At 47.5% G+C, this 24546-nt stretch overlaps 4 protein-coding genes, 1 non-coding gene and 1 pseudogene across 7 annotated transcripts; 3 read left to right on the plus strand and 3 right to left on the minus strand.

Annotated features, from left to right (window-relative positions):
• Positions 1-101: 101 nt before the first annotated feature.
• Positions 102-1550, minus strand: LOC125519313 (annotated as a pseudogene).
• An 800-nt stretch (positions 1551-2350) lies between these two features.
• Positions 2351-4823, plus strand: LOC125519204 (haloacid dehalogenase-like hydrolase domain-containing protein 3). 3 transcript variants are annotated; one of them, XM_048684077.1, is made up of 5 exons: positions 2351-2661; positions 2785-2829; positions 3539-3830; positions 3924-4130; positions 4226-4823. In XM_048684077.1, the coding sequence occupies exons 3-5, from the start codon at positions 3573-3575 to the stop codon at positions 4574-4576; spliced, it is 816 nt and encodes a 271-aa protein (XP_048540034.1). In that variant the 5' UTR covers positions 2351-2661; positions 2785-2829; positions 3539-3572; the 3' UTR covers positions 4577-4823. The 3 variants fall into 3 exon arrangements, with proteins under 3 accessions (XP_048540034.1, XP_048540035.1, XP_048540033.1); XM_048684078.1 differs by having other exon boundaries at positions 3542-3830; XM_048684076.1 differs by having other exon boundaries at positions 2352-2661; positions 3560-3830.
• A 568-nt stretch (positions 4824-5391) lies between these two features.
• LOC125519203 (protein DETOXIFICATION 35-like) lies at positions 5392-7549 on the minus strand. Its single transcript, XM_048684075.1, has 6 exons — positions 7243-7549; positions 6524-7149; positions 6143-6438; positions 5948-6066; positions 5737-5823; positions 5392-5634 (listed from the first exon to the last, which is right to left on the minus strand). Exons 1-6 carry the CDS (start codon positions 7483-7485, stop codon positions 5566-5568), a joined length of 1440 nt encoding a protein of 479 aa, XP_048540032.1. The 5' UTR covers positions 7486-7549; the 3' UTR covers positions 5392-5565.
• A 1386-nt stretch (positions 7550-8935) lies between these two features.
• Positions 8936-13261, minus strand: LOC125519802 (ALA-interacting subunit 3-like). The gene is made up of 8 exons (XM_048684570.1): positions 12887-13261; positions 12098-12156; positions 11933-12007; positions 11728-11844; positions 11524-11594; positions 11010-11310; positions 10528-10817; positions 8936-9388 (listed from the first exon to the last, which is right to left on the minus strand). The coding sequence occupies exons 1-8, from the start codon at positions 12978-12980 to the stop codon at positions 9334-9336; spliced, it is 1062 nt and encodes a 353-aa protein (XP_048540527.1). The 5' UTR covers positions 12981-13261; the 3' UTR covers positions 8936-9333.
• A 5435-nt stretch (positions 13262-18696) lies between these two features.
• LOC125525060 (ethylene-responsive transcription factor RAP2-13-like) lies at positions 18697-19550 on the plus strand. Its single transcript, XM_048690070.1, has one exon. The coding sequence runs from the start codon at positions 18774-18776 to the stop codon at positions 19281-19283; it is 510 nt and encodes a 169-aa protein (XP_048546027.1). The 5' UTR covers positions 18697-18773; the 3' UTR covers positions 19284-19550.
• Positions 19551-23409: 3859 nt separating this feature from the next.
• On the plus strand, positions 23410-23491 carry TRNAS-AGA. The gene has a single exon. It is a non-coding gene; the product is annotated as a tRNA-Ser (tRNA).
• The last annotated feature ends 1055 nt before the right edge of the window (positions 23492-24546 follow it).

Consider the following 24546-nt stretch of genomic DNA (forward strand, 5'->3'; position numbering starts at 1 on the left):
GTCATTGCTTAGTAATGTAATGCCAGGTACCAGAAATCTTCAGTCCAACTAGTTAGCTACATCATAAGTACTTCATGTTAATAGGAACAAAGTAGCTTACCTTAGATACGTTGAGGCAACTCTGCCATTTCGCTCCGAAGAAACACGGCAACACTCTCTTCATCTTCGGTGGCAGAATTGAGGAAAATCTCACGGTTCTCAACACTTTTGAAGACTTCGTAGGAAGCGGCTCTTTCATGGCGTTGTATGCTTTCCATCTTATGCGGAACAAGAATGCACTTGCTGATGGAGAACTCATGTGCATTTTTTGCCCGACCAACAGAGCAGATTCCTCCTCCGCTTGCTTCCTCTTAATATCCACACACTATGCCATCAGTTTCACCATTAGATCATCACGCTTCTTACCCTTCTTTGATTCCTTCACAGCCTTCTTTACTTGAAGCAGCAGCACCACCTCTTTGTGTAGCATCTCTTGGCTCATCACTTTGAACACAACATCCCTTGGACCATCGCTTTCTTTAGCATCTCTTGGCTCATCACTTTGAGTAGCATCTCTTGGATTGTCGTACATGTGTGAATCATCATCGTATTGATTCAGGTCAAAAGAGAAGGCAGTCTCCTCTCTTTCAACTTCAGGATCACCATCACTGACTTGTGTAACCTCAATTGATGTAAAATTGTAGTTACCTTCTGCTATGTGTCCTACACAAACACCCAAGTTATCATTAAAGGCCACATTGCAATGAAAATTCATTATAAATGTCAACAAAAAGAGAGGAAATGAAAATCCATTAAACCCAGTAACTCATCATCATAGAGATCACCTAGCTTAATTATCATAGAGTGGAAAAGGCTTAGTCTGGAACTTACTTATTTCTGGCCACGACTGCATATAAAACAAATGATTTATCAAACTTAGATTACTCGAAAACAAAATTGATTACAAAAGAAGTATGGAATACAAGAAGTTACAAAGACATGCACTAAACTAGAACTTACGGTCATCAAGTTCTGCCAAAGGTGTGGGTCGGCATCTATCATGTGTGTATGATAATTCCAGCTGACACCGCTTTGTTTCCGGGCATCCTTGAGAAGTCTGCATTGACCCTTTAACTCTTTCTGCTTCTCTTGATTTATTGTTTTGTGAAATTTGTATGGCCATATCCATCACTAATATATAATCTGCACCGCACTGCCATCACCATCAGCATCAGACCACCACAAACAAGCACTACTAATACTACTATATATCTCTAGTTAGGCAGGCAGATCGACCGCGAGATCAACATCAGTCACCAGGAGGGGGCGAACTTGGTTTAGAATCTGCCAATTTATCCTCCTAGATGCATCAGACCATCACCAGCACAAATTTATGGCAATCTCGTGGGCTAGTGTTAGGGTATAAGAGGGGCTAGAAGAGGACGACGTCCTTGGCGAGCTAGCCAGGTAGGGTTAGGGTCCATGTGGAGCTGGGGCTAGGATACGTCGTTCTTGGCGTGCTCGCCGGTGAGGACAAGGCGGACAGAGGGCGTGCGGGAGGTGGCCGCCATGTCGAAGACTTGCCTCCCGGGAGAGGAGGGGGAGGGAGGGGCAGCGATGACTTACCACTGGGGAGAAGTCCGGTGTGCCGGAGGAGATCGCTAGCGTCGGGCGGCGCGACGTCTTAGGGAGGAGTCGGCGGCGGCGTCTTGGCGAGGAGTCGGGCGGCCAAATCCTCGAGGCCACCCTCGAGGGTTCTGAAGCGTGTGGGAAGAAGTGGATAGAAGGGGAATGGGTTTGGCCCATGTAACCTCGCGTACCAAACGGATTGTCGAGGCTTTGCGAGGATTCTGGGCCTCGAGAGGTTAATCCTCTAATAAAAACACCTGCGACCCACGCGAAACAAACGAGGCCTTACGAATATGGTTATTTCTCCTAACTCAGGTCACACCTCCTACTTTCCCGCCACAAACCCACCACTTCCCCTCTCGCGCTCTTCGACCACCAACAATCATTGAATTGTTGCCCGACCACTCTGATCTTGGGTCGCCGTCGCCGGTGTCCCTACCTCATGGCCTCGCCTCCGAAAGAAATAACCGAAGGCACCACTAAACCCCTTAGAGGTGACCATCATATCGATGTTGCTAGCTAGCGATGTCACCCGAGTCATCGCCCTTGCTCCCCCTCCAACGACATTTATCTTTCCCCGTTATAGATTTTAGATTGACCACATTTCGTTTTTGCAGCTATTACAAACTTTACCACAAAGCACTATCCTTTTCTATGACACGTATTAATTACTAGTATTAGCTTTTTTACAGCGTTTTAATAATAATAATACCCCTCCAAAGAGTGCAGCTGGTCCATTGCTGACATGGCACACCCATCTCTTCCAAAACACCCTATCGCCCCCCTGCCTCGAGCTGCCATCCGATGAACCAGCAAAACCGTGGACGAGCACCGCCGGTATTCTGCTCCCGAATTCCACAGATTTCCACTCCCCACTCCCAAAGTCCCGATACTTTATAGCCGGCGACAACAAACCCAGCAAAATCCCATCTCTCAACCCAGTGAATCTGCTTCCCCTTTCCCTTGTCTGAGATCTCAGCCCGAGCCTGCACGCCGCAACTTCCACCGGAATCCTCCCCTCCTAGCCGCAGCGTCGCCGGATTGATTCAGAAGGTGGTATATCTGGATTGGATTCTTTCATTTATTTCTTGGTTCTTGTCGTGTTCTTGCTCGGAAAGATAGGATCTTGCCGCCGCTGGGCCGTCCCTGATTCCTCGGTGGTTCCTGTTTTTGCAGGCATTCTTGGTGGCCGGAGAAGCAGTCTTTGGTCCTCTGCTCGAGGTAATGGCAGCGGATAAGATTTGCTTTGGATGCGGGGGGTGTTATTTTAGACTATAAATACAGTATAAAGGCACAGCGCTCTGGCTTTGTGTTATCTTGTCTAGCTTATTTTAACTGAGAAAGTAAAGGGGGTCTAAATCAATGTTACCATGCTCTGCATTAACTACTACTAGTAGCATATTTTGTTTCAGTACAGCAAAGTTTAATGGAGTGCGAACTGCTAAGTGTTCTATTTAGGTCGAAACTCTTTGTTTTGTGGGCTGTTGTCCCCATTACTGTATTCAGTGAATAATGTGATTGTTTAGCAGTTGATGGCCTCCTTTTTTACTTTGTTTTTCTGTTATAATGTGATTTGATTTCTCACCATTTCAACTGATTGATTCCATGCAAGCCATTTAACTTTGCACTGTGAATTTGTAGCTTGCTTCTTCCTTTAAAATTTCTCAATTTACATTGACCCGTTGCAATGAGGAAAAACATACTGGATATCTATTGGGAGGGAGAGGTTGTTGCTTGTTTGTGCAAGTTTGATTTCTGCTGTAAAATGCTTAATTTAAACTGTTATTTCCTTTCATGCATGTTATCTACAAAAAAAATCTCAGTTATATGCAGGAGTGGTTAATTAGATACTCAAGTACATGCCATATGTGTGAATCGTTGGTTATATATGCATACTGCCCTAATTCTTGTTATTTGGATTTGCTGACAGAAGAATATAACTGTTATTCAGATCATCATCAAACATGTCGCTGCTATCGAAGTTACGGTTGGTCACTGTGGATGTGACTGGTACTCTGCTTGCTTACAAAGGACGGCTTGGTGATTACTACTGCATGGCTGCTAAGGCTGCCGGAAAGCCATGCCCTGATTATGATCGAATGCATGAAGGCTTCAAGCTTGCATACACTGAGATGGCAAGGAAATACCCATGCTTTGGATTTGCGGCAAAGATGCCAACGATCGAATGGTGGAGGATTTGCGTTAAGGATTCATTTGTTAAGGTAAAGCCGTTTTGCAGATATGGAATTTTTTTCAGGAATTAGTGTTGACCTTTTCATTTTCCTAGTTATCTGATTGCTCAATTTATACTACAGGCTGGCTATGATTACGATGATGAGACATTTGAGAAAGTGTTCAAGCGTATTTATTCTGCCTTCGGCTCCTCTGCGCCATACTCAGTGTTTCCTGATGCACAGCCCTTCATGAGAGGGCTGAGGGAGAAGGGTATCACAGTTGGCATCGTCAGCAATGCAGAGTACCGTTACAAAGAGGTCATCTTGCCTGCGTTAGGGCTGAATCAGGTTTGATAACATTAGAGACGACAGTCACAACCTTTTCAGCCATTTGTCGTCTTATAAAAGCAGTCACCTGATGCATGTCTTAGCTGTGCATCTAGGGCTCGGAGTGGGACTTCGGGGTGTTCTCAGGCATCGTCGGCGTCGAGAAGCCCGACCCAACGATCTACAAGATCGCGCTAGAGATGGCGGGGAACGTCGCACCAGAAGAGGCGCTCCACATTGGCGACAGCTACCGCAAGGACTATGTCCCCGCACGAAGCATCAGGATGCACGCGCTGCTCCTGGACCGATTCAAGACCGCCGAAGCCGAGAGCTGGAGGAAGTCTGGCGCACCGGTCCTCCCTGACCTCGAGGCCGCGCAGGCATGGCTCACCAAGAACCCGACCGAGGAACCCGCTGAGGAGCCACTAGGGGCCGCGCTGCTGCGCAGGATGGCCGAGAAGCTCTGAATCTCGCCCCTGGGATAGTTCCTGTTGTGCTCTTGCTGGGCAGTGAGGGAGCCAAGGAGAAGGGATGTGTTGTAGTGATGGTTCACTGGCCTGTTTAGCTAGCTGGAGCTACTTGAACTCTGGTAGTAGCTTCGGGTACTGTTGCTGACTGCTGAATGTGGCAAGTGATTCAGTCGTGCGACGAACATCTTGCAACGACGAATAATTCTAATCATGTTTTGCATAATGGAGATATTTAACATGGTTCTGCATCGCGTATGAGGTTGATAGGATTGCAATGTTGGGGGCATTTTGAAACTCCCAAGATGAATGTGATATCTCAGCAGAAGCCTACTGTGTGGGCACAGTGGGTAGAAAGCCCTCTGGTTGCTCTCCCTGGTTCTGTTGTTTGGGTCCCACTGTCAGCCACCAGGGCGCCATCCGGCGATAGTTTGGTGAGTAAAGATTGGCTAAAGGCACCTTCAGTGTTTTTGCCAGTGTCAATCACCTCGCCATCAACTGGAAAGGCGCCTTGGCAAGTGAAGAGATCATCTGGGAGAAAATTTCCATTCTCGCCAGGTGAGACCACCAACAGATGGGGTAATTCTGTCGAGTATTCCCTCAAAAAGGGGCAAAATGTCTGAGTATTTGGTATGTGGATAATAGTAGTTTGTCCAAGTATTCTCCGCCTTTCGTTGCATTTCAGAAAATCTATTGTGGCAAGATTGGCTGGATGGATGTGTAGTGTGCATTCCTTTTTGAAATTTCCAGTGCTGCTAATTGTCCCGGGTTGCTGGGTAGAGAGAATTCCATGAAATGAAAACCACTACGACAAATATCAAAGCAAAAAACTTGCTGCCCCAATGGTAAGAGACAACGGCGCAGCAAGGCGTGCATATCCTTCTAGTTCTACACAACTTCTAAATTTTACATCAGCGCCACAAGGTAATAGGGGTACGCTTCTCTCTTTCTTCAGGAAAACAGAGATTTATTATCATGGTGATCTAGTTCTACTCCAGGAGAGGCTTGGTTACATCTGCGCCGCCCCACTTTCGCACACGGCTTGAAGCCAGCGCAGCCTGCAGTTTTAGGGCATGAGAGATGAGCATTTTCCATATAAACAACATTTACATACTTACAACATATCCGAAATCAAACAAAGGTGAGAAGGAATTTTATACCTCTGCGTTCCAATCCGTTCTCCACACTATGAAGATTAAGATCAGTGTCTGAAGTGCAATCCCGCAAAGCATGCCGGCCCAAATCCCCTGAAATCACAACCAACGCCACAAAATTCATAACCGAAAATATCGAAGAATCATACCACAAATACCCTCCTCCATTTTAATTTTTGCAATTTTGCGGTACTGTTTAAATAGCATAGCCAATTACCCCAACTCCATAGTTGAACTTGTAGCCGAGGAGATATCCCAGGGGCAACCCGAAGATGTAGTAGCAGCCGAGGTTGATGTATGCGACAAGGCCCTGCCACCCTCCTCCAATGGCGACCCCTGAATGAGAGGAATATTGAGGCGACATGAACAAAATGAAACTAGCAATGGTGTGAGAGGGAGGGAGGAAGCATGCCTGAAAGCACGGGCTGCACGCTGTTGAGGACCATGGTGAGGCCAAGCAGCCCCGCGATCCTGGAGACGGCGTGCTGGAGCTCCGAGTCGGTGGTATAGATGATGGAGAAGCTGTCTCTGAAGATGAGCACGAGGGCCATGCAGAGCAGCCCGATTAGCAGCGACTCGCCGACGACGACCATGACCGCGTGCTTCGCCGCCCTTGGCCGGCCGGAGCCCAGCTCGTTGGAGACTCGAACGCTGATGGCCGCGTTGAGGCCGATGAAGATCATGCCCTCCCATCCGTTCACATTCATGCTGCAAAGCCACAAATGTTGTTCTGTCAGTTAGTTCAGAATGTTGTCAGGTTGTAATGAGTTTTGGTAACAAGTAGTAGTAGTACCAGATGCCGAGGGAGTCGACGGCGATCTGGGCGTCCTGGAGGTGGCCGGTGAGGACGGTGATCATGCCGATGTACCAGATCTCGAGGCAGAGCATGACGGCGGACTCGAGCGAGAGCCTGACGAAGGCCCACATGTCGCTGAACGCGGCCACGGACCAGCCCCGCCAGCCGTCCCGGCACCAGCCGACGATGTAGGCGGCCTGGGCGAGCGCGATGGCCCAGAGCGAGACGTCGTAGGCGGCGGCGGCGCCGGGGAGGCCCCAGCCGAGGACGGCGACGAGGAGGTAGGTGAGCGCGGCGTGGAAGCCGAGCCCGGCCACGCCGACCCAGGCCAGCACCAGCACCTTGCTCTGCGCCTGCAGGAACTTGGCGGTGGGGAAGTTTACGGCGAAGGAGAGCGCGCCGGGCAGGATGCGGAGCGCGAACCGGGCCGCCTCGCGCGCCACGGTGGCGTCCTGGCCGATGGCGAGGAGGAGAGGCTCGGCGAGGGCGTAGAAGGGCACCATGAGGAGGGAGGCGGCGATGAGCACGATCCAGGAGCGCTGCAGATAGACGCCCAGCATCGCCACCTGGCCGGCGCCGAACGCCTGCCCGCACAGCGTCTCCAGCGCGCTCCCCATGCCCAGCTGCATGCCATGCACGCGACGTGTTCGTTAGTAATGGCGGGTGTGAGAGAGTGAGTGAGTGCCGGGGAGGGAGGAGAGGAGATGGGTGCGTACGAGGAACCCGAAGGAGAAGGTGGAGAAGACGGAGAGGCCGATGGAGGCGGCGGCGAGGGGCAGGTTGCCGAGGTGGCCGACGAAGACGGTGGTGACTGAGCTGACGGCGAAGAGGCTGAGCGTGGCGATGGCGATGGGCGTGCCGATGCCCCAGAGGCGCCGGGACTCCTCCCAGACCATCCGCGCCGCCTCCCCCGCGGTGCGCACCGCCGCCGCGTCGCCGTGGCCGCCGCCGGTCCCCATCCTCGATCGGCCGGCTTGCTGATGCAGCAGCTGTCACCGGTCTGCCTCCGCCCTCGGCTATCAATCCAGGTATCTATACTCCACGCTCCGGGGAGGGAGCGGAGGGCGGCCGCCGGTAGGTAGGTGGCAGCTACCCGCGCGCGCGCTCGAGAGAGTACCTACCCGTTGCGCGCGCGTGCCTGCACGCCCGTTTATCGAGACGTCGAACAAATTCTTCTGCCGATTCATCACCAGACCGGTTCCTCCTCCCAGGCTCCAGTCGTGGTGCACTCGGTAGTGTCCGCGGTGCGCCGGGGCTCCCGCGGTGGCAGGCTACTGTGGGTGGTCGCCGGATCTGGGCGGTCAGATCTGAGGCTTTGGACGTGGTCTGGCCGATGCACAAGATGTCGCAGGGGTTCTCGTGGGACAAGATCCGGGTGAAAACCTTGTCTTCTGCTGACGGCCGGAGCCGGTGATGGTGACGCCCCATGCGTTGTTTCCTTCTTGAAGGCATCGTCGAAGTGAAGCTCCCACCTCCTTCTGCTACCTTCGGAGAAAACCCTTATCAATCAGTCGGATGATGGCAGCGCTCATGTGTCGTTTCCCATTGGGGGCATCATTCTTGAAGAGGTTCATCGGCTAGAGGGACCAGTGAACTACTACAACGGTGGAGTGGCGTGGCATCTGACGCGTCGACAACGGCGGGTGTCGACGGCATGGGGTAGCGGGGTCTGGGTGATGGTTGCATGTTAATGGACGCACGCAAAATGGTGGCACTGTCTGGCGTCGTGGTGGCGTCAACGGTAGTTGGGCCTGGCAAGGCATGTGCATTGATCTCTCTTGAAGATTGGATGGCATAAGATGGCAGCGGCGGATTCTTCAGCGTGCGCATGCAATGTGTGCTGAGAGTTTGCTACACCGGTTGGTATGCGGTGTGTGCTGAGAGTCTGCTACACCGGTTGATGCTCTCAGCTCCTGGCAGCCTGGGATGGCCACTGGATTAGATGGTGTGCGTGGATACGACACTCCATGAGACTTGTAGGTGTAGCGATTGGGGTCACAAGAAAGGTGGCTTCTGATTAATCCATATATCTAATTTGACGGACTTTGTTGAATTAACTTTACGAGACTTGTAGGTGAAGCAATTGAGGTCGACAGAAAGGTGGCTTTTGGTTGATACTCCATTGAATAATTAATGAAGATGGCTATCGATGCAAAGGGCGGAGGTAATCCTCCTTTTCAAAAATAATATGTTCATCTCTTGAGCGGCGTCTGCAAGTCTGCTGAAAATTGAATCGATGCAGCTCGTGAAGAGCTTCTCTTTGGATATAGACTACTCCTTCATTGTTACCCCGATTAAAGAATACCAGTACTTCATTGTTACCCCGAAAGAAGTTACAGCAAATCTGTTTTCAGACTTCACCAGGTTATCGGAAAACGCAACTTTGGTGTCCCAAGGGATGCACAGCACTGTATGGAAACTCATAGGGTCAATAAACTATTACAGTACATTACAGGATGGTTAATAAATCCATACCACGAAACAAGAAACTTGATACTCCCTCCGATCCAAAATAAGTGTCGCAGTTTCGAACCGGGACTAGTTCAAAACTGCAACACTTATTATGGATCAGAGGTAGCAATACAATCCGTAGTGGTACTCAACAACAAAGATCGGCTGCTGTATGCATGCCCCCTAGCACAACAAACAAAAGAAATAGAAGAACATAGATAGATCCGTTTGTTAAAATGTACACACAGGTGGTCTAGAGCTACTGGGAATGTCAGGTATCATTTAGGGCATGATGATACATTTCACGTAGTCGAGGCGGGCATCAATTGCACGCCATATCAAGTTCGGAAACACCCTTAGCGGCCTGCGGGGTGCCTGTTCCAGGACAGGTAGTTGTGATCTCCCAGTTTCCTGCAAAAAGGCCATAATTTAGATCGTTAAGAAGGCTCTCATTCAGATAGGACAACAGAAGAAATACTGGTTAGTTACATTACAACAATTTACACTGACTGTGGTGGTTTGGTGTCAAGATTGTCCTGTAGTGCTTGTGATAGCTTGATCATGTCCGCACATGTATGACAAAGTATGAGCTGGTATGGATGCAGCACTCATGGTAGACTACCAGGGTAAACCAACTAATTCTATATACCTATACTTATATACTATATAGTGTACCAGTTTTGAATTGGACCTATAGATCAATGCTAACCATTGGTCTGCTAAATCTAACGGATGCGAGCAGTTCGATTTGCGGTGAGCAGTAAAACGTGGATGTCTCCATCCTATTCTAGAACCACTTAATTTCTGCATTTGTATAATGACATTTGTGATTTTTTTTAACCAAAACCACTCTGTAATTTAAGACGTGCAATGCACGTGTATGCATACTAGTAGTAGCATAAAAGGCCAAAGTAAATGGGAGCAGCTGGTTGTCCTTTGCCTGGTCGGCTGGCCCTACTGACATTGGCAAAAATATATATGCTTCTACCCAAAATCTCTTTCAACAAAAAGAACAAATCATGAACTATGCTCATACAAGGATACAACCCAATGCCATCCTAATCTTACCAAGACTAGGAGAGTCAAGATGAAATAGAGTACATCATCCATAGTCAGGAGGATGTCAGTATACATGGACGGATCACTCTGCCCCAACCAACCTTAAGTAACTGCCATACTATCTATGCCATGGCGACCAAAATAGTTGCCACGGGCCACAGCCCACAAGTGTGGCTAATTTAGGCAAAAAGGAGGCTAAGAAAGTGTGGCAAGTCACAGGTGCAAAAAGGAATCAAACACTTCACAGAAAAAGAGAGGTAAAACTGACAATTCTAGGGGTTGTTATGTTACATATCGAACCAAACACTCCCAAAATCCAGCAGATTAGCTGCAGGCATAGCATTACTGCTCCAAATGTAGCATTAGGTGGACAAGCATCTCAACAAAGCTAAATGCATGTCTCACGCATGGCTTACAAACACAAAAGGTACACATCAGCAGTGGCACATTTTCATTTAACTGTAATGGACCTGAGTTCAAAAGCTACTAACCTTGGCTTTATCAAGTATAGCAAGGTGAATGCAAATGCCAAGAAAATACTGAGTCCACCAACTATAAGGTACGCAAATCCAAGAAAATCATTCTTTCCTCCCAGCCAGGTTGCAGTGGAAAGGACCAACTTCTTCTTGCCACCGAAGCTATATGTATTGTAGTTGTTACTCAGCCTCACTATTATGGTATCATTCGCCTTGAGATCAACGTATATCCTCCCATATAACTTTCTGAATGTAGGAAGCGCTGCAGTCCGCATCCAAACAATAAGATCCTCCTGTTCGCTCAGCTGCCACATAGAAAGAGAACAGACATGAATAACTTTTACAGGTATTCAATACCCAGAGAAACTTCTTTTATCCAAGTCAAAGAACTCAAACGAACCATTGTTGCAAATTAAAATGTTGAGGCTATATATAGTAAGTGAACAATTGTAGCCTACATATATATGGAACACAGTACAGATTAAGAATTTGCATACCGGGATACTTGAGTTAAGCTTCTTTCCACCTATGAGCGCACCATTCTGGAAGTTGCTTGGGTAGACATTGTTGGCAAATTTGTGCTCCCTATCACTTTTCCAGGAGATGTCCTTCTTGTCTACTGTCAAGTTGTCTTTACCACGAGTGAAGCTATATGTGTCATTAAACAAACTCCAAGCAATCAGACCACAAGGAACAATTGGTTTTCCATCAGCCGTGAACCTCTCAGGGTCACATGAGGTTGTCGTATTTGACTTCTTGTAATCTCTTAGCTGTGCATCATTTCGGCTCTTCACATACCTGAAATTGGAAATTTTGTAGTACATGTTAAGCCCCCAACACATGCTATTCGTAGCAATATGGTAACCAAATTATCAGTTAATCTGCTATGTAGTATGCCTTTTTTATTTTGATTGTACAAAATCGATTTGCAGTTTGCAGAGAAACATGAAAATGGATAGCTGTGAAGTTGCTCCAGAAGTTATGGACTGAAAACATCAAATAAGACTATACCTCCTATGATTCTGATAGAAGTTATCAAGCTGGTAGTACACATAAATTGGCTGTTTCATCTCCTTTGTAACCTGCACGGTAGCAACCAGATCTCATTTTAGCTAAGAGACTGATAGAAGGTGCTTGCTTTTAGCTGGACACGCAACACAATTCTATTCACTTGAAATATTTATACTGTAAGATAATCGTTCAGTTATGTATTACCGTGAGAGTCCTTGTGCAGTCTTTGGGTATAGTCTCATTCTGGATGTACGCAAGCTTGTTATCAGTCATGTTAGGTGGGACACATGCATGATCATACCGATCAATGATCTCAACAACCTGCAGTCAGTCAGCATAAGTGAAGTCAGAAACTGCCAGTGTGTGTGTATGTGTTAACACAATGTGTAAAAGATACTCAGCGCCATACATCTTGTGCAGCTAGTAGCGAAACGACACCAACTGGGACAAAGACGACGCCGACAAGGAAAAACACCGAGACAACCTGCATAACACAAGACGAAACATCTGTGAGCTGCACCAGCACGCGCACTGTTGTATTCTACACCGTAATCTCTGGAGGCACCATGCTTACCCATTTTGGAGTAAGGATCGGCTTGCAGGCCGGCAGCTCTTGCTGCGTGAACTTGGAATCTGCGCATAATAACCCAGGAGTAAGAATTGGCTTGCATGCCAGAAACACAAGCAGCACCGCAAGGTTAGGAGTTACGCTAAGCAACCACTTCATCCACATATCTATACCAAACGTTCAAGATGTCTGTTGCTCATACACAAGCAAACAATGCGATCAGGTAACTAGACACTAGACTGTCTCTTTTTCCTTGATTAAACGAGCTATAATTGCTAGATTAAGCTCCGTTGCTTAGCATGAGCTAAGCTTATAGTGTAATTTAGTTGCTATCCAAACTTCGTGAACTTGGAACCTGAGCATAGGGATTCAGGAGTAAGAATTGTCCTGCATGCCAGAAACACAAGCCACACCACTAGAACAGGAGCTTCCATAAGTAACCACTCCATCCACACTTCGATCCCAAAGGTTTAGTGATATCCATAGCTCATACACTAGACCGAATGCCCTTTTCTGGATGAAACGAGCTATAATCACTAGGGTAAGCTCCGGTTCTCAGCAAGGAAAGTACAGACCCGAGCTACTAACCCACCGTGGTGCCAACAGTAAGAGAGAACACGACCACCTAGCAAGCAAGCATCCCCGAGCCCCCCGCGCTAACTAACCAAACCAAATCGGCGCCGCCAAGAGCACCAGCAGCACACCGCATCCATTCCGATTCCCGGGCAGCAAGGAGAGTCATATCAAGCAGGGGAAGAAAGGGGCGGCGGCCAGTCCAGGCCAGATCTCACTCACACTTGGGCATCCTGGTGTTGTTCCGCCTGGCGGCGTCCCCATCGGCCCCGGGTCCGCCGTTGCTCGTGCCGGCCGCGACAGCGTCCATCATCATCCCCCCGCCGCCGCCACGCCGCTCCGGAGCCCGATAAACCCCGGCCCGCCCCGGCGGCGCCGCAGGAAGAGGCGGCCTCCGCTGGGGATCCGGGGAGGGAGGGAGCTCGCGCCGATCTCGGGGCCGGGCTCGCCGCTGGCCCTCGGGGAGGGAGGGAGGGAGCTTGCTTGGGTGGGAAGGAAGGGAAAGCGCGGAGTGATTCTGACCCCTCGGGGACGGGGGAGGGGGGATGGAGGAGGGACGACGGCACGGCTGCGGTGGGTGCGGGGTGGGCCGGTGGGGTGTGTCCGTGTCGAGCCGGGGGAGACGACCCTGGGGGTCCCGCTGGTCAATGAGAGCTTGACTTCTCCGTCTCCGCTTTCACTGGCTGGTTTCTTCTAGAAACATCACTTTTGTTTCTGGTTTGTTTTGTTTTGGGGATTTCTTTTAAAAAAATTGAAGGTAGATTATGTTCTACTCCCTGGTGTCAACAACGCTCTTATATTATGGGACGGAGGGAGTACCTTATATAGTTTTGAGGATTTCTGATGAGCTATTTTTATTACTGATCGAGACGGCTTCTACGATGAACTAATGAAATAGGCAGACTGTTTTAATGCATTTTTGTCTTTCGCATTGCGTATGACTCGCAAGATTGCATGAATCGACAACCTCCGAGATAGACACGTTATCCGATCTAAATGGTGCTCGGTGAGGAACCGGGGAAAATTGGTCAGCCCGTGGAGTTCTTTCTTCTTCTTTTACCCAGAAATTAGTTGCTTGAATATGAAAGTATTTTGGCTGGCATATCTGCTCTTTGTTTAGTGCGAGAATTCGACTCTACTCATGTTATAGTCGCGGATGTACTTATTTATACTACCCTAAGGAGGAGGGATTAACTAATGGAGTGCATTTTGATGGCAATTCTAGGCAAGACCTTTAATTACATGGTTTGTTTCTGGCAACCCAGAATTCTTTATCTTGGCGTAGATTGGTGTGTTAGGACGGATGATGCGAAAAAGCTTTTTTTTGTTTGACCCGCGTCGACGGGTGCCAAACCATCTAGGATGAGTCAAACAAGCGGGAAGGGCCTCCTGGTAATATCCGATATACTAATGGTTCGCCATATTAGTATCTACTCCCTCTGTACCGAAATACATGTCGTTGGAGTAGCTGCAGCTACTCCAACGACATGTATTTCGGTACAGAGGGAGTAGATAGCACTTATATGTGATGTCAAATCATTTTTTTGAGGTTTGGCTGTGGTAGCAATCGAAATGGTTGTTTCAACCGGGATGGCCTTTTTCTAAAACTTAAGATGATTTATTCTCACAAAGAGGTACGCATTTCTCACATCGGTCCATTGGTTATGGGCTGGGCCGAGGACCCATCGAAGACTGATGAATGGGCCATGATGGCCCTGGTCCTCGGCGTAATCAAGATGAAGAACTCCTGGAGGCTTGGCGTACACTTCAAGCGTATTTGAAGGATTAGCGTGTTTATCCCTAAACTGTAACCGACCATGTGTAAACCCTAGGTACCCCCGGCGTCTATATAAGTCGTGGGGTTTAGTCTGTAGAGACACGCGTACACCTTCGCAACGTTTAGAGCTTACAACATCCTCATACGATCTTGAGGTAGATCAATCTGTACTTTGCACCCCATCACAATCAATATATAAGGGCATGACACAGGGGTTTACCTCATCAAGAGGGCCCGACCCTGGGTAAAACATCGTGCGGCGAAGGCAAGGCAGGGCGCGCGGGCGAGCTCCGGCCTTGGTGGCCGAAGTGCGGGGCGTAGGCAAACGACATAGATTGAGCGAGGGGAGGGGTAATGGGGAGAGGAGCTCACCGTGGAGCTCATGGCGGGTTCAGTGAAGGCCGGGAAGGCTTGACGGCGACACTATCGACGGTGGTGGCCAGCGGACAAAAACGAGGAAGACCGACGAGGGCGGCGCGATGCGGCGGCTTGGCGAAGTGCCCTTCAGTGGGGATGATTAGCACGACAATGCGGATCTTCTGGCCATCTTATGGCATGTGGAGGCTTCTGGCCACGGGATCGACGTGGACATGGCCACGACTGAGCTCGGGCAAGAGCACAATCGGTGATGGCGAGTGAGGGAGTGTGGGAAAGCAGGGCGGCGGGGGTGCAGGGGGTCGAGGGGGACTTATAGATGTCGGGGAGGCAGCGGATGGCCGGCACGTGGCCACGGCCGTGCGTGCGGCGTCCACCTCCCCTCTGGTGAACAAAGGTAGGGGACGACCGATGGGCTGAGCCGTATACTGTAGCAACAGGCCGAAATGCACAGTGTAGTTTTCCCCTTTTATTCTTTTCCTTATCTCCTAATTAATATAGCTCATGTTTTATAATTACTTGAGGTGAAAAATAGATTTTGTTGATCATGATATTTGACATATAAATACTATTTAATGTAGCAATGACATACACAAGCTTTTGCAATATTTGGAAATGCATAAATATTTGTTTATTCCAAATCTGCCTATTTAAATACTATTGGTCCACATTAATTGTTGCTAGAGTCAAATTACAATTCCCAGTGAGTTTAGTTCCACTTGGAAAATTGCTTAGGGATTTAATCAGATGATATGAACATTTTTAAATGACAATTTGGAAAATATTTTTGTTTTCTTATTTCTAAATTTGAATTTGATAGTTGAATTAATTCTTCATTTAAATTTAATAATGTTAATCATGATGACATGGCTTCATTAGGGTGAGTTCATTGTAACTTAATTATAGGAGCATACATTGTACTAGTGGTTAGTATTGTTCCAGTTCTTTCTACATCATTAAAGCATCACTGCTAATTATTGACGTTTTCTACTACACGTAGACATCATATTTTGAATTTTTCTTATAACTGTAGAATTCAACCTTCGTACCAAAATCTCCAAGGCCAGTCCTTTGACTACAAATATAGTCAAATCATACATAACCCTTGACTCCCGACATTCTTCAAACGACTCATTTGGGAGATTAGCTATAAGTCAACAAGTTCATATGACTATTTAGTAATTCAATATCCGTGTGTTCCCACTGCATCCTTTATCTTACTTTTTAATCAACTTAAATAGTTAAAGCACATTTCTACGACACCTTTCAGAAGGTTTCACTTGCAGGATGACGATATTTACAAAATTCCAAAAAAAGGCAGCGCGGTGCACATAGCTCCCGCTTGCGCAGGGTCCAGGGAAGGGTCCGACCAATTCCAAGGAGCATTCAAAATTATATTCATGATAAAATGAAAATTGAGCATAGTATTGAGGTATGTTTTTCTATATACACAGTATTGGAACACAGTATTTAGCAGTGCTTCATCTTGTAATGTATGTTCCTTTTCTTCTTCTTTTAACAATAGGCCAAACTGAAACCTTCAAGTATTGTCTCAAAATTTCTCCAAGAATGATTGAAGATTCAATCCTAACTATGAGAACATATGTAGATGACATCTTGCAAGTACTTTGCCGCAATCCCAAAAGGATATTAATTTCTTCTCCATTATCCTCCATATTTAAGAATTTCTTCTTAGAAATACCAATACAGGCAATTGTCGATCCGCCAATACTTCAAACTCTCTTTTAAGAACTCATAAGGCATCTGGTGATCAAATTCACCGAAAGTGAGGACGACATTTATTCTTTCAACGAGCAACTGAAACATTGTACCAGCTTCTAGGTCCTAAAAGGATAGAACTACCAGGTGCAAGCATCACTCCAAATCACAATGATCAGGAGTACAAGTATATTGGAGACATTGGTATCACAAAAGGTACAAGTTACTCTGTTTGTCATCATTTTACTAGCTCTCCTTTTTTTACTAGTTCAACTAACTTTGTTCATCAGTTACAAAAAGAATTGTATGACCAGTTGTTCTCAAAAGGACAAAGCACCTTCTCAAAACTACAACAGAAATTCTCGTAGAACAACTTCGACTTCGAAACTCCTATTGTATCTCCTTATTGTATTTGACACCTACTTATGTTAAATTGTGTATGGGTCAATTTTTAAAAAAAGATTGGTGACCTGCTTACATGTATAAAAGTTGGTATCACTACTAGTTATCTTTTATTAATCCAGTTCATTTCTAAGAGCTACTTATTTATGCAACCATTTTTTAGGCACACACCGTGAGTTACAATGGAATTCAAGATCTCAAATTGAGAGAAAATCATCTGACTGTTCCTCCAACTAGTAGCAGAATCTTGAGTAACAGAAGCAGCTCAAGTGAAAAAATCCGTTCTAAATAGGTGATAAGTGGGGGCTATCCTTAAACAAATGTCTATTTGGTTCTAAAACGAACCCTCATGCAGTAGTAACATTTTGTGGAGAAGCTTCGTTTCATATTTTTGAAGAATTAGCTCTAGATCCAGTTGCCAATTCTAGCTACAGTTTTGGTAGTATGGTACATCTATCTCCAGATCCAAGTGCACTACTGTAACACGCCAAATATTTAACCCAAGATTTTACAAAATAATAATAAAATTTTGATAGAAATAAAATTTTCTTGTATAATAGTAATATGCTCAAACTGGTCCGGAATTGGAAAGTGGATGTCGTGATAAAAAGAATTTAATGGCCAAGACGGGTTTTTGCACAAAAATGATCTATAGGCATCACAGGATCTCACATAATTTTTTTGCATTTCTAGATTTTTTTTGACATAGTTTTAGTGCAACAGGAGCAATTTAGGGTTTTCAAAATGCCATTAAAGAATTATTTTCGGGAAATTTTATGATGAAAATATTTCCTACTGAATTTCACAAGTAATGAAGGAATATTATCAATACCAATAATTTTTTCAAAAAGTTTTGTGTATAGAGGAGAGGAATTTGGAAAACGGGAAACAAAAATGACTGGAATTTATTAAAAGACCTACAACCCTATTTTCTTTTGCTCAAACAATTCTGAAAATTTTCCATCTTGCAGTCCTTCCAAAGAAACCCTGAAGTCCTGAAGATCAGCTCCATTTGCATCTTGCAAGTTCACCAAATAATTCCCTGGAGTTTTGGGTCAGAACTGAATTCGATGAAAACTTGTACTAGAAACTTTGTTATTCTGCCTAAACAACCCTGCTGTCATCACTATCATGTAAGGAGACATCATTCTGCCTGGTTTCATGACCAAAAAAATTCCCTAGGCCACTGTTTCATTTCGTCAAGCACCTCATGTGCATGGCAGAAACCTGCGAGCTCATGAACTTGCAATCGACACCTGGTCATTTGGCCAAACAAACATGTCCGTCATCTCTACCAGAGCAAGAGTAGCCATCCTTCCAAAACTCGTAACCAGTAGAGCTTCCTAGATCCCCTAGCATTTCGTCGAACGCCCCGTGTGCGTGCCCAGAGCGCGCGTGTTGCACGCCAGGACCAGGACACCGCCCGCACCCGCACGTCCCCGGCATCGCCTCGCCTGGCTCCCTCGCGTGCCTGGGCCACCACCCGCACCGGCTGCAGCCTTCTCCGCTCCGGAGCCCGTCCCCGTCCCCCGGCGCCGAGCAGCACCGTCCGCCGCCCAAGTGAACTCTGGGACGGCACCGCCCAGGCCACCTGGAGCCCCTCCGAGCCAACCAGCGCGTCACGCAATTAACTGCCAACCGCCTGAGCTCATCCGCAGCCCACCGACAGCAGCCGGTTGCGGCTCCACACATGGGCTTACGTGCCGCCACGCCAATGGACCACTTGGACAACAGAGGCGATTATAAAATACGAGAAGCTCCCTAGGCCACGACTCCGCGCCACCAAGAACACCAACCATAGAAATCCCCAAAGCAATTTCCAAGTACGTAGATTTCATGGCGGGAGCGCTCGAGCCTTTTACCGGAGATGCTCCGCCGCCCCAGAGGCCGGCCTCTCACCCCTTCTTCTTGCCCCCGCCTTTCCCCGCCGGAGCCCGCATGGCGCCGACCCATACTCAGCATGTCCAGGCGCGCCCGCGTCTTCTTCGCCCGCAGGCCGGGCTGGCTCCTCGTGCCCAGCCAATGAAGACCGCAGCAGCCGCGCCTGCGTCGGTGAAGCTGTACCGCGGCGTGCGGCAGCGGCACGGGTGCAAGTGGGTGGCGGAGATCCGGCTGCCGCGCAACCGGACCAGGCTCTGGCTCGGAACCTTCGACACCGCCGAGGAGGCTGCTCATGCTTACGACCAGGCCGCCTGCCGCCTCCACGGGGACGCCGCGCGTCTCAACTTCCCGGACAAGGCCGCCTCGTCGCGGCCCCCCCTCAACGCTGCCGTTGATGCCAAGCTCCAGGTCATCTCCCGCACCATCGCCGCGTCCAAGAATCATACTCCAAGGCCACGCCAATAAACTGCCCCGCCCTTCGGGAACTCTGGTGGCTCGGCTACGTACGTTGACACGTTGTCGGCTTCCGCTTCCGCGTCTCCTATCCACTGGCGGCGATGGAACAGCTCAACTTGGGGGGACGAGTCGGAGAGTTTCATGCTCAACATGTACCCGTCCTAGGAGATCGACCGGGACTCGCTCACTGCTCAAAATGTTACAGAGGGAGTAACATATTGTACTGTCATTTTAACTTTCAAAAGTAAGACGCGTTAGAGCATCTACAACGGGACCCCTCAAACTCGTCTCAAATGTCCGGGGCAGGCCGCCCGATCATAAAATTTAGACCTGGACGGACCCCTTAAACGGCACTCAAACGGCCGGGCTGACCAGCACCCCCCATATCCAACCCAAAGATGCGGCAGATATGGGGCGCCCGGGCACGCACGTTAGACCCGGCCCACGCTGGCCCAACCGACCCCACATAAAATCCTTTCCATCTGTTCGTCGGACCAAACCCTACCCACTTCACTCTCCTCCGCCACCCAAACTCGTCTTCGGCTCCTTTCGGTCCTCTCCGGCATGGCGGGCAGCGGATCTGAGTCTTTCACCTCCAGATCCGTCGACCCCGAACTCATACCGCGTGGCCCCGAGGAGGAGATGGTCGTCCGGCTTGCGCTCCGCCGCGCTCGGGAGGAGGCCCGTGGACGGTTGCGCTCGGACTCCATCCGTCGGGAATCCGTTGCTTCCGCTCAAATGGGGCATGGATCCGGCGCTAGGCCGGCAATAGCTGCCTCGCTGGAGGCCGTGCGGTCCATCTGGCGTCCGAACGGGCTGGCAGACGCGAATCCCTCCGGTGGCGCGCTGAGCATCGGGGCGCACCATGGGCCTCGTCTGACAAGGTCATGGCAGGGCGTGCCCGCCGTGCAAGGCACCGGGAGCAGGAGGCGGTGGCAGCCCTCGTGACGGCGGATGTCAGCGAGGCGGAGTCGCATTCGCCGGCGCCCCGTATGACGCATCAGTCCGAGCGCCGCAACCATATTGTGGTGGACGTCGGCGGCTCGTCCTCGGATGGATCCATCATCGATCTGACGTCCACCGGCACCGTTCGGATTCCGGTCTCCGGCGAGGAAGAGTAGGGCATGAGAGACGGCATGGCCTTGAGTCCCGTGAGCCAGTTCGTGTCCTACGCTCTACCCTACCTTGCCGGCGACCGATCCAACACTCTGCCCGCCGGACATGACCAGGGCGGAGCCAGGCGAGCGGAAACGGACGAGCTCCGGTCAAAGATCACTAATTTGAGGTATTCGGATGTGAAATGCGTTTTCAAGGGGTGACCGGTCACTGTCCGCGGATGCGCCCGGACGCGTCCGTAAACGTTTGAGGGGTCAGATTTGTCAAGTCCAACTGTAGATGCTCTTAGTAAGCATGTGGATAGTCCAAACCCTTCCATGAAGCATGACCCAAAAAGAAAAGAATGCTCACAGCGCAAGAAGAACAAAATCAAACTGACAACGCATAATAATAAATAATACTCCCTCTGTTTTTTACTCCGCGTATAAAGTTTGGTCAAAGTCAAACTACACAATGTTTGACCAAATTTATATCAAAAAATATGAACATCTACAATACTAAAACTATATAGTATGAATATACATTTCATGGTTCATCTGATAATATTGATTTCATATTGTGAGTGTTGATATTTTTTAATATAAATTTAGTCAAATTTTACAAAGCTTGACTTTGACCAAACTTTATATGCATACTAAAAAGAAATGGAGGGAGTATAATCTAGTAAGCTGAGCAGGTTGGGGGCCAAACCTGGCTTGGCTGTCTCTGAAACTCAGTTTGAAAGGATGGAGTGGGCAATGGCAATGGGGAAAGAAAGCACACTCCATGTGAGATGAGATGTGGGTGATATCTCCGCAGCTGTTGTACAAGCCTCAAGAAAGACGCAGAGGAGGGTCCTGCAGAATAACTCTGATTTTCTTAGTACCTCTGACTCTCTGAGTACGAGTAAACTGCCTATCTAGTAACTTAGCAAGTACTGACAAGTGCAAAATAAAATAATGTGCTAGTAATATATATACGTGCTATTAATACACAACTACGGAAAGTTCTCTTATGTTTTGAGCAGAGACAGGGCAATGATTAACTGGTCTACTTGTGAGATTTGACAGAATCAAATCTCACAATTAGGGTAAAACACATGGATTCATTTCATCCTACTCCTACATGATGTGGGGTTGTTATATCTAAGCATAAACACGCCGTAATTAGCACACACTCTGAACTGAAGCTTGCAAAACCAAACTCTTTTCTTTCGTCAAGCCTGACAAAAAAAATGCATTTGCATGATGTGTGTGAGAGTGTGAACGTTGGAGAAGCAAGGATCAGTGCAGGGCAGCAGCCGCAGAAGAAGCAGCTGAACCTCAAGACAGACAGGTCTTACTCAGATGAAATAAACCGAGTTCTAAGTGTATAAAGGGTGATGATTCATTCGAGAGACATAGGAGTAGCATCTAACATAACATATTGTACTGCCAACTGAAGTCTCACGAGTAATACACCTGTAGGCTGAATGCAAAATCTCACAAGTGGAGTAGTTGTGAACTGAATCTTGCAAAGTCCAAACAAACCCTTGCTTGAACTTGAAGCCTGACAGAAAGAATAAACTCACACTGGTAAACACATGAATTTAATCTAGGACAGCGTCCCCATATATATTAACGGTTGGTTAACGCCACACACATGGATAGTGTGCCAAGAAATCAAACCGATTCAGAAGAAATTAACACTTCTATAACTGCTCTAGGTCGAAGAAGGGCTGGGGAGCGGAAAGGGGAAGATTGGACGCGAAGAGAAACTTTATAATATCATGCGGAATAACTCTGTTTTTTAGCACGTCTGAAGAGGAACTTGCCTATCTAGTAACTTAGTATGTACTGACAATGTACAACATCATACGTATAATGTAGCAGTATAGAGGTGCTATTAATGCACAACTAAGGAAAGGTCTCTTGTGTTTTCCTTTTTGATAAGAGACAAGGCCATGATTAATTGAATTGGTGGGATTTGACTGAATAAAACCTCTACATGTGTAAGTACTCCCTCCGTCCCAAAATTCTTGTCAAGAAATTTGGGACAGAGGGAGTAGTAAGTAAAACACAAGAAATTTGGGACAGAGGGAGTAGTAAGTAAAACACACTCAGTCAAGGCCATGTCTCTGTAGTTTTTTTTTTAATTTTTTAGAAAAGGCGGACGACCCCCGGCCTCAGCATCTGGAAAGAAGAAACCAAGTTCTAATAAGTGTATAATAAAGAGGGATCATTCATTCCAGAGACATACTAGTAGCTGTATCAACACAAGGGGCTGTCGTGATACATGTTGTACTGTGAATTGAACTCTCACAAGTAAGACAGCTTATTAGTAAGTTGAATGCCCCCCAAATCTCACGAGTGCTTGTGAAGTGAATCTTGAAGCCTGGCAAAAATCAAGAATTGCTCCCAGGAAATCTTGAAGCTTGACAAAGTCATCACATAGCGTACAGTACAGTACAGGGTGCCAATAAACAAAGTGAATCAGAAGAAATTAACACCTCTATAGCTCTAGGTCGAAGAAGAAGTGCTTGATTACCGATTGGGGTCATAGAGAAGCCTGACAAAGTCATTACATAGAGGGAAGAGGTCCTCTGCCGTCACCGTCAGCCGCCCGGCGGCTTCCTCCAGCGGCGACGGAGGGGAGGATGGGGATGGAGGTGCCCGGTGGCGTGCGGGGTGGATTTCACTTCCAACCTTTGCAACAACTAAGGATGCATACAACCATTAAGCATCAGTATCAGGATTTTTATCTTGGTTAATAATCAAGCCCGGTCCTCGAGTACCAGGAAAGGCTGGTCGTCAAGAATAAATAGGGAACTAGGGGCTGATCTTACTTGTGAGTGATGAGTGTCTAACGGTGAAATTAGGAGTTGATGTTGTTCGGCCACTGTACATTTGTGCCTGAGAGTATATATAATGTGGTTGATTGATCGCAGCGAATATGGAAATATGGCTTAATTGCTAGTGTTCTGGTTCAAACGGTTTATGTACTCCAAAGTGTATGAGGAAAGAAACTACATTAAGCCTACTGCCAAAGATTACGCATGCAAGTGGTCGTGCCGGAGTGGTTATCGGGCATGACTAGAAATCATGTGGGCTTTGCCCGCGCAGGTTCGAATCCTGCCGACCACGCCTTTTTTTTCCCTCTTGTTTCCCTATGCTTGTTTCTTTTTTTTTGAACACTTCCCTATGCTTGTTTCTAACCAGACGAATGGTCTCCACCAATTGTTATCTTGGAGGATGTTGTTTTGTTCTAGAAGCGTACCAAACAGAATCACCATTTCTAGATTCTGTTTTTTTATTTAAGTTATGAAACGGGATCGACAGCCGCCGAACGTTTATATTATTTTCACATTTTAAGTCATGCACTTTTAGTACAAATTGTGAACATTAAAAATAAATGTAAACATTAAAAATAATTGTAAACATTTTCTTACAATCCTTGAACATTTTTAAAAATTCATGAATATTTTTTAAGTTTTAAAAACATCCTTTGAACATTTCTTAATTTTGCAAACTTTATTTCAAATTTGTGAATATTTTTGAAATCCAAGATTTAAAAAAAACATTGAACATATTTTTATACTCATGGTTTTTAGTTTGTAATATTTTAAAAATCAGTGAGCATCTTTTGATTTAACGAACTTTAAAAGAAAAGATAGCCGGCCAATGGTACACACCTATGTTTGGTGGTCCCCTCTTTCACTTCCTTGCTTTTTATAAGATAGCAGTGGAGCTAAGTGAAAAAAATATACTAAGCGAGCGAGTGGACCAGGGAGCCGAGTTGAGCTAGCGGGAATTTCGTGGGGCGGCTCATGTGAATGTTATACAGGAATTTCATGGTTTCAGCGTTGAATAGGAGCTTCCAAGGGGCTTGCGAACCTTCCCCTAGGTCGCGAACCTAGGGTTCTCTAGTCCTCCGGCGGCGCGACCGCCGTGAGTTCCTTCGAGACCCGATCGACACTCCGTCGATTGGCTTCCTTTTTGCTCGAGCACCTACCCGCTCCTCCTCTCTATCGTTTTCGCCCCCCAAGTCAATCTGGTCTACTAGGGAGACCTTGAGCGATCATGGCGGAGGGGCAGGGGAGCGGATCGGGCACCCAGGAACAGGAAGACGATATCAGCAGGCTGCTTGAGAGATTGAACCTAGAGGAAGATGAAGCAGATGACCTAGTCTAGGAAGATGA

The sequence above is a fragment of the Triticum urartu genome, chromosome 7, assembly GCF_003073215.2.
Source record: "Triticum urartu cultivar G1812 chromosome 7, Tu2.1, whole genome shotgun sequence".
NCBI classification, from domain to species: domain Eukaryota; kingdom Viridiplantae; phylum Streptophyta; class Magnoliopsida; order Poales; family Poaceae; genus Triticum; species Triticum urartu.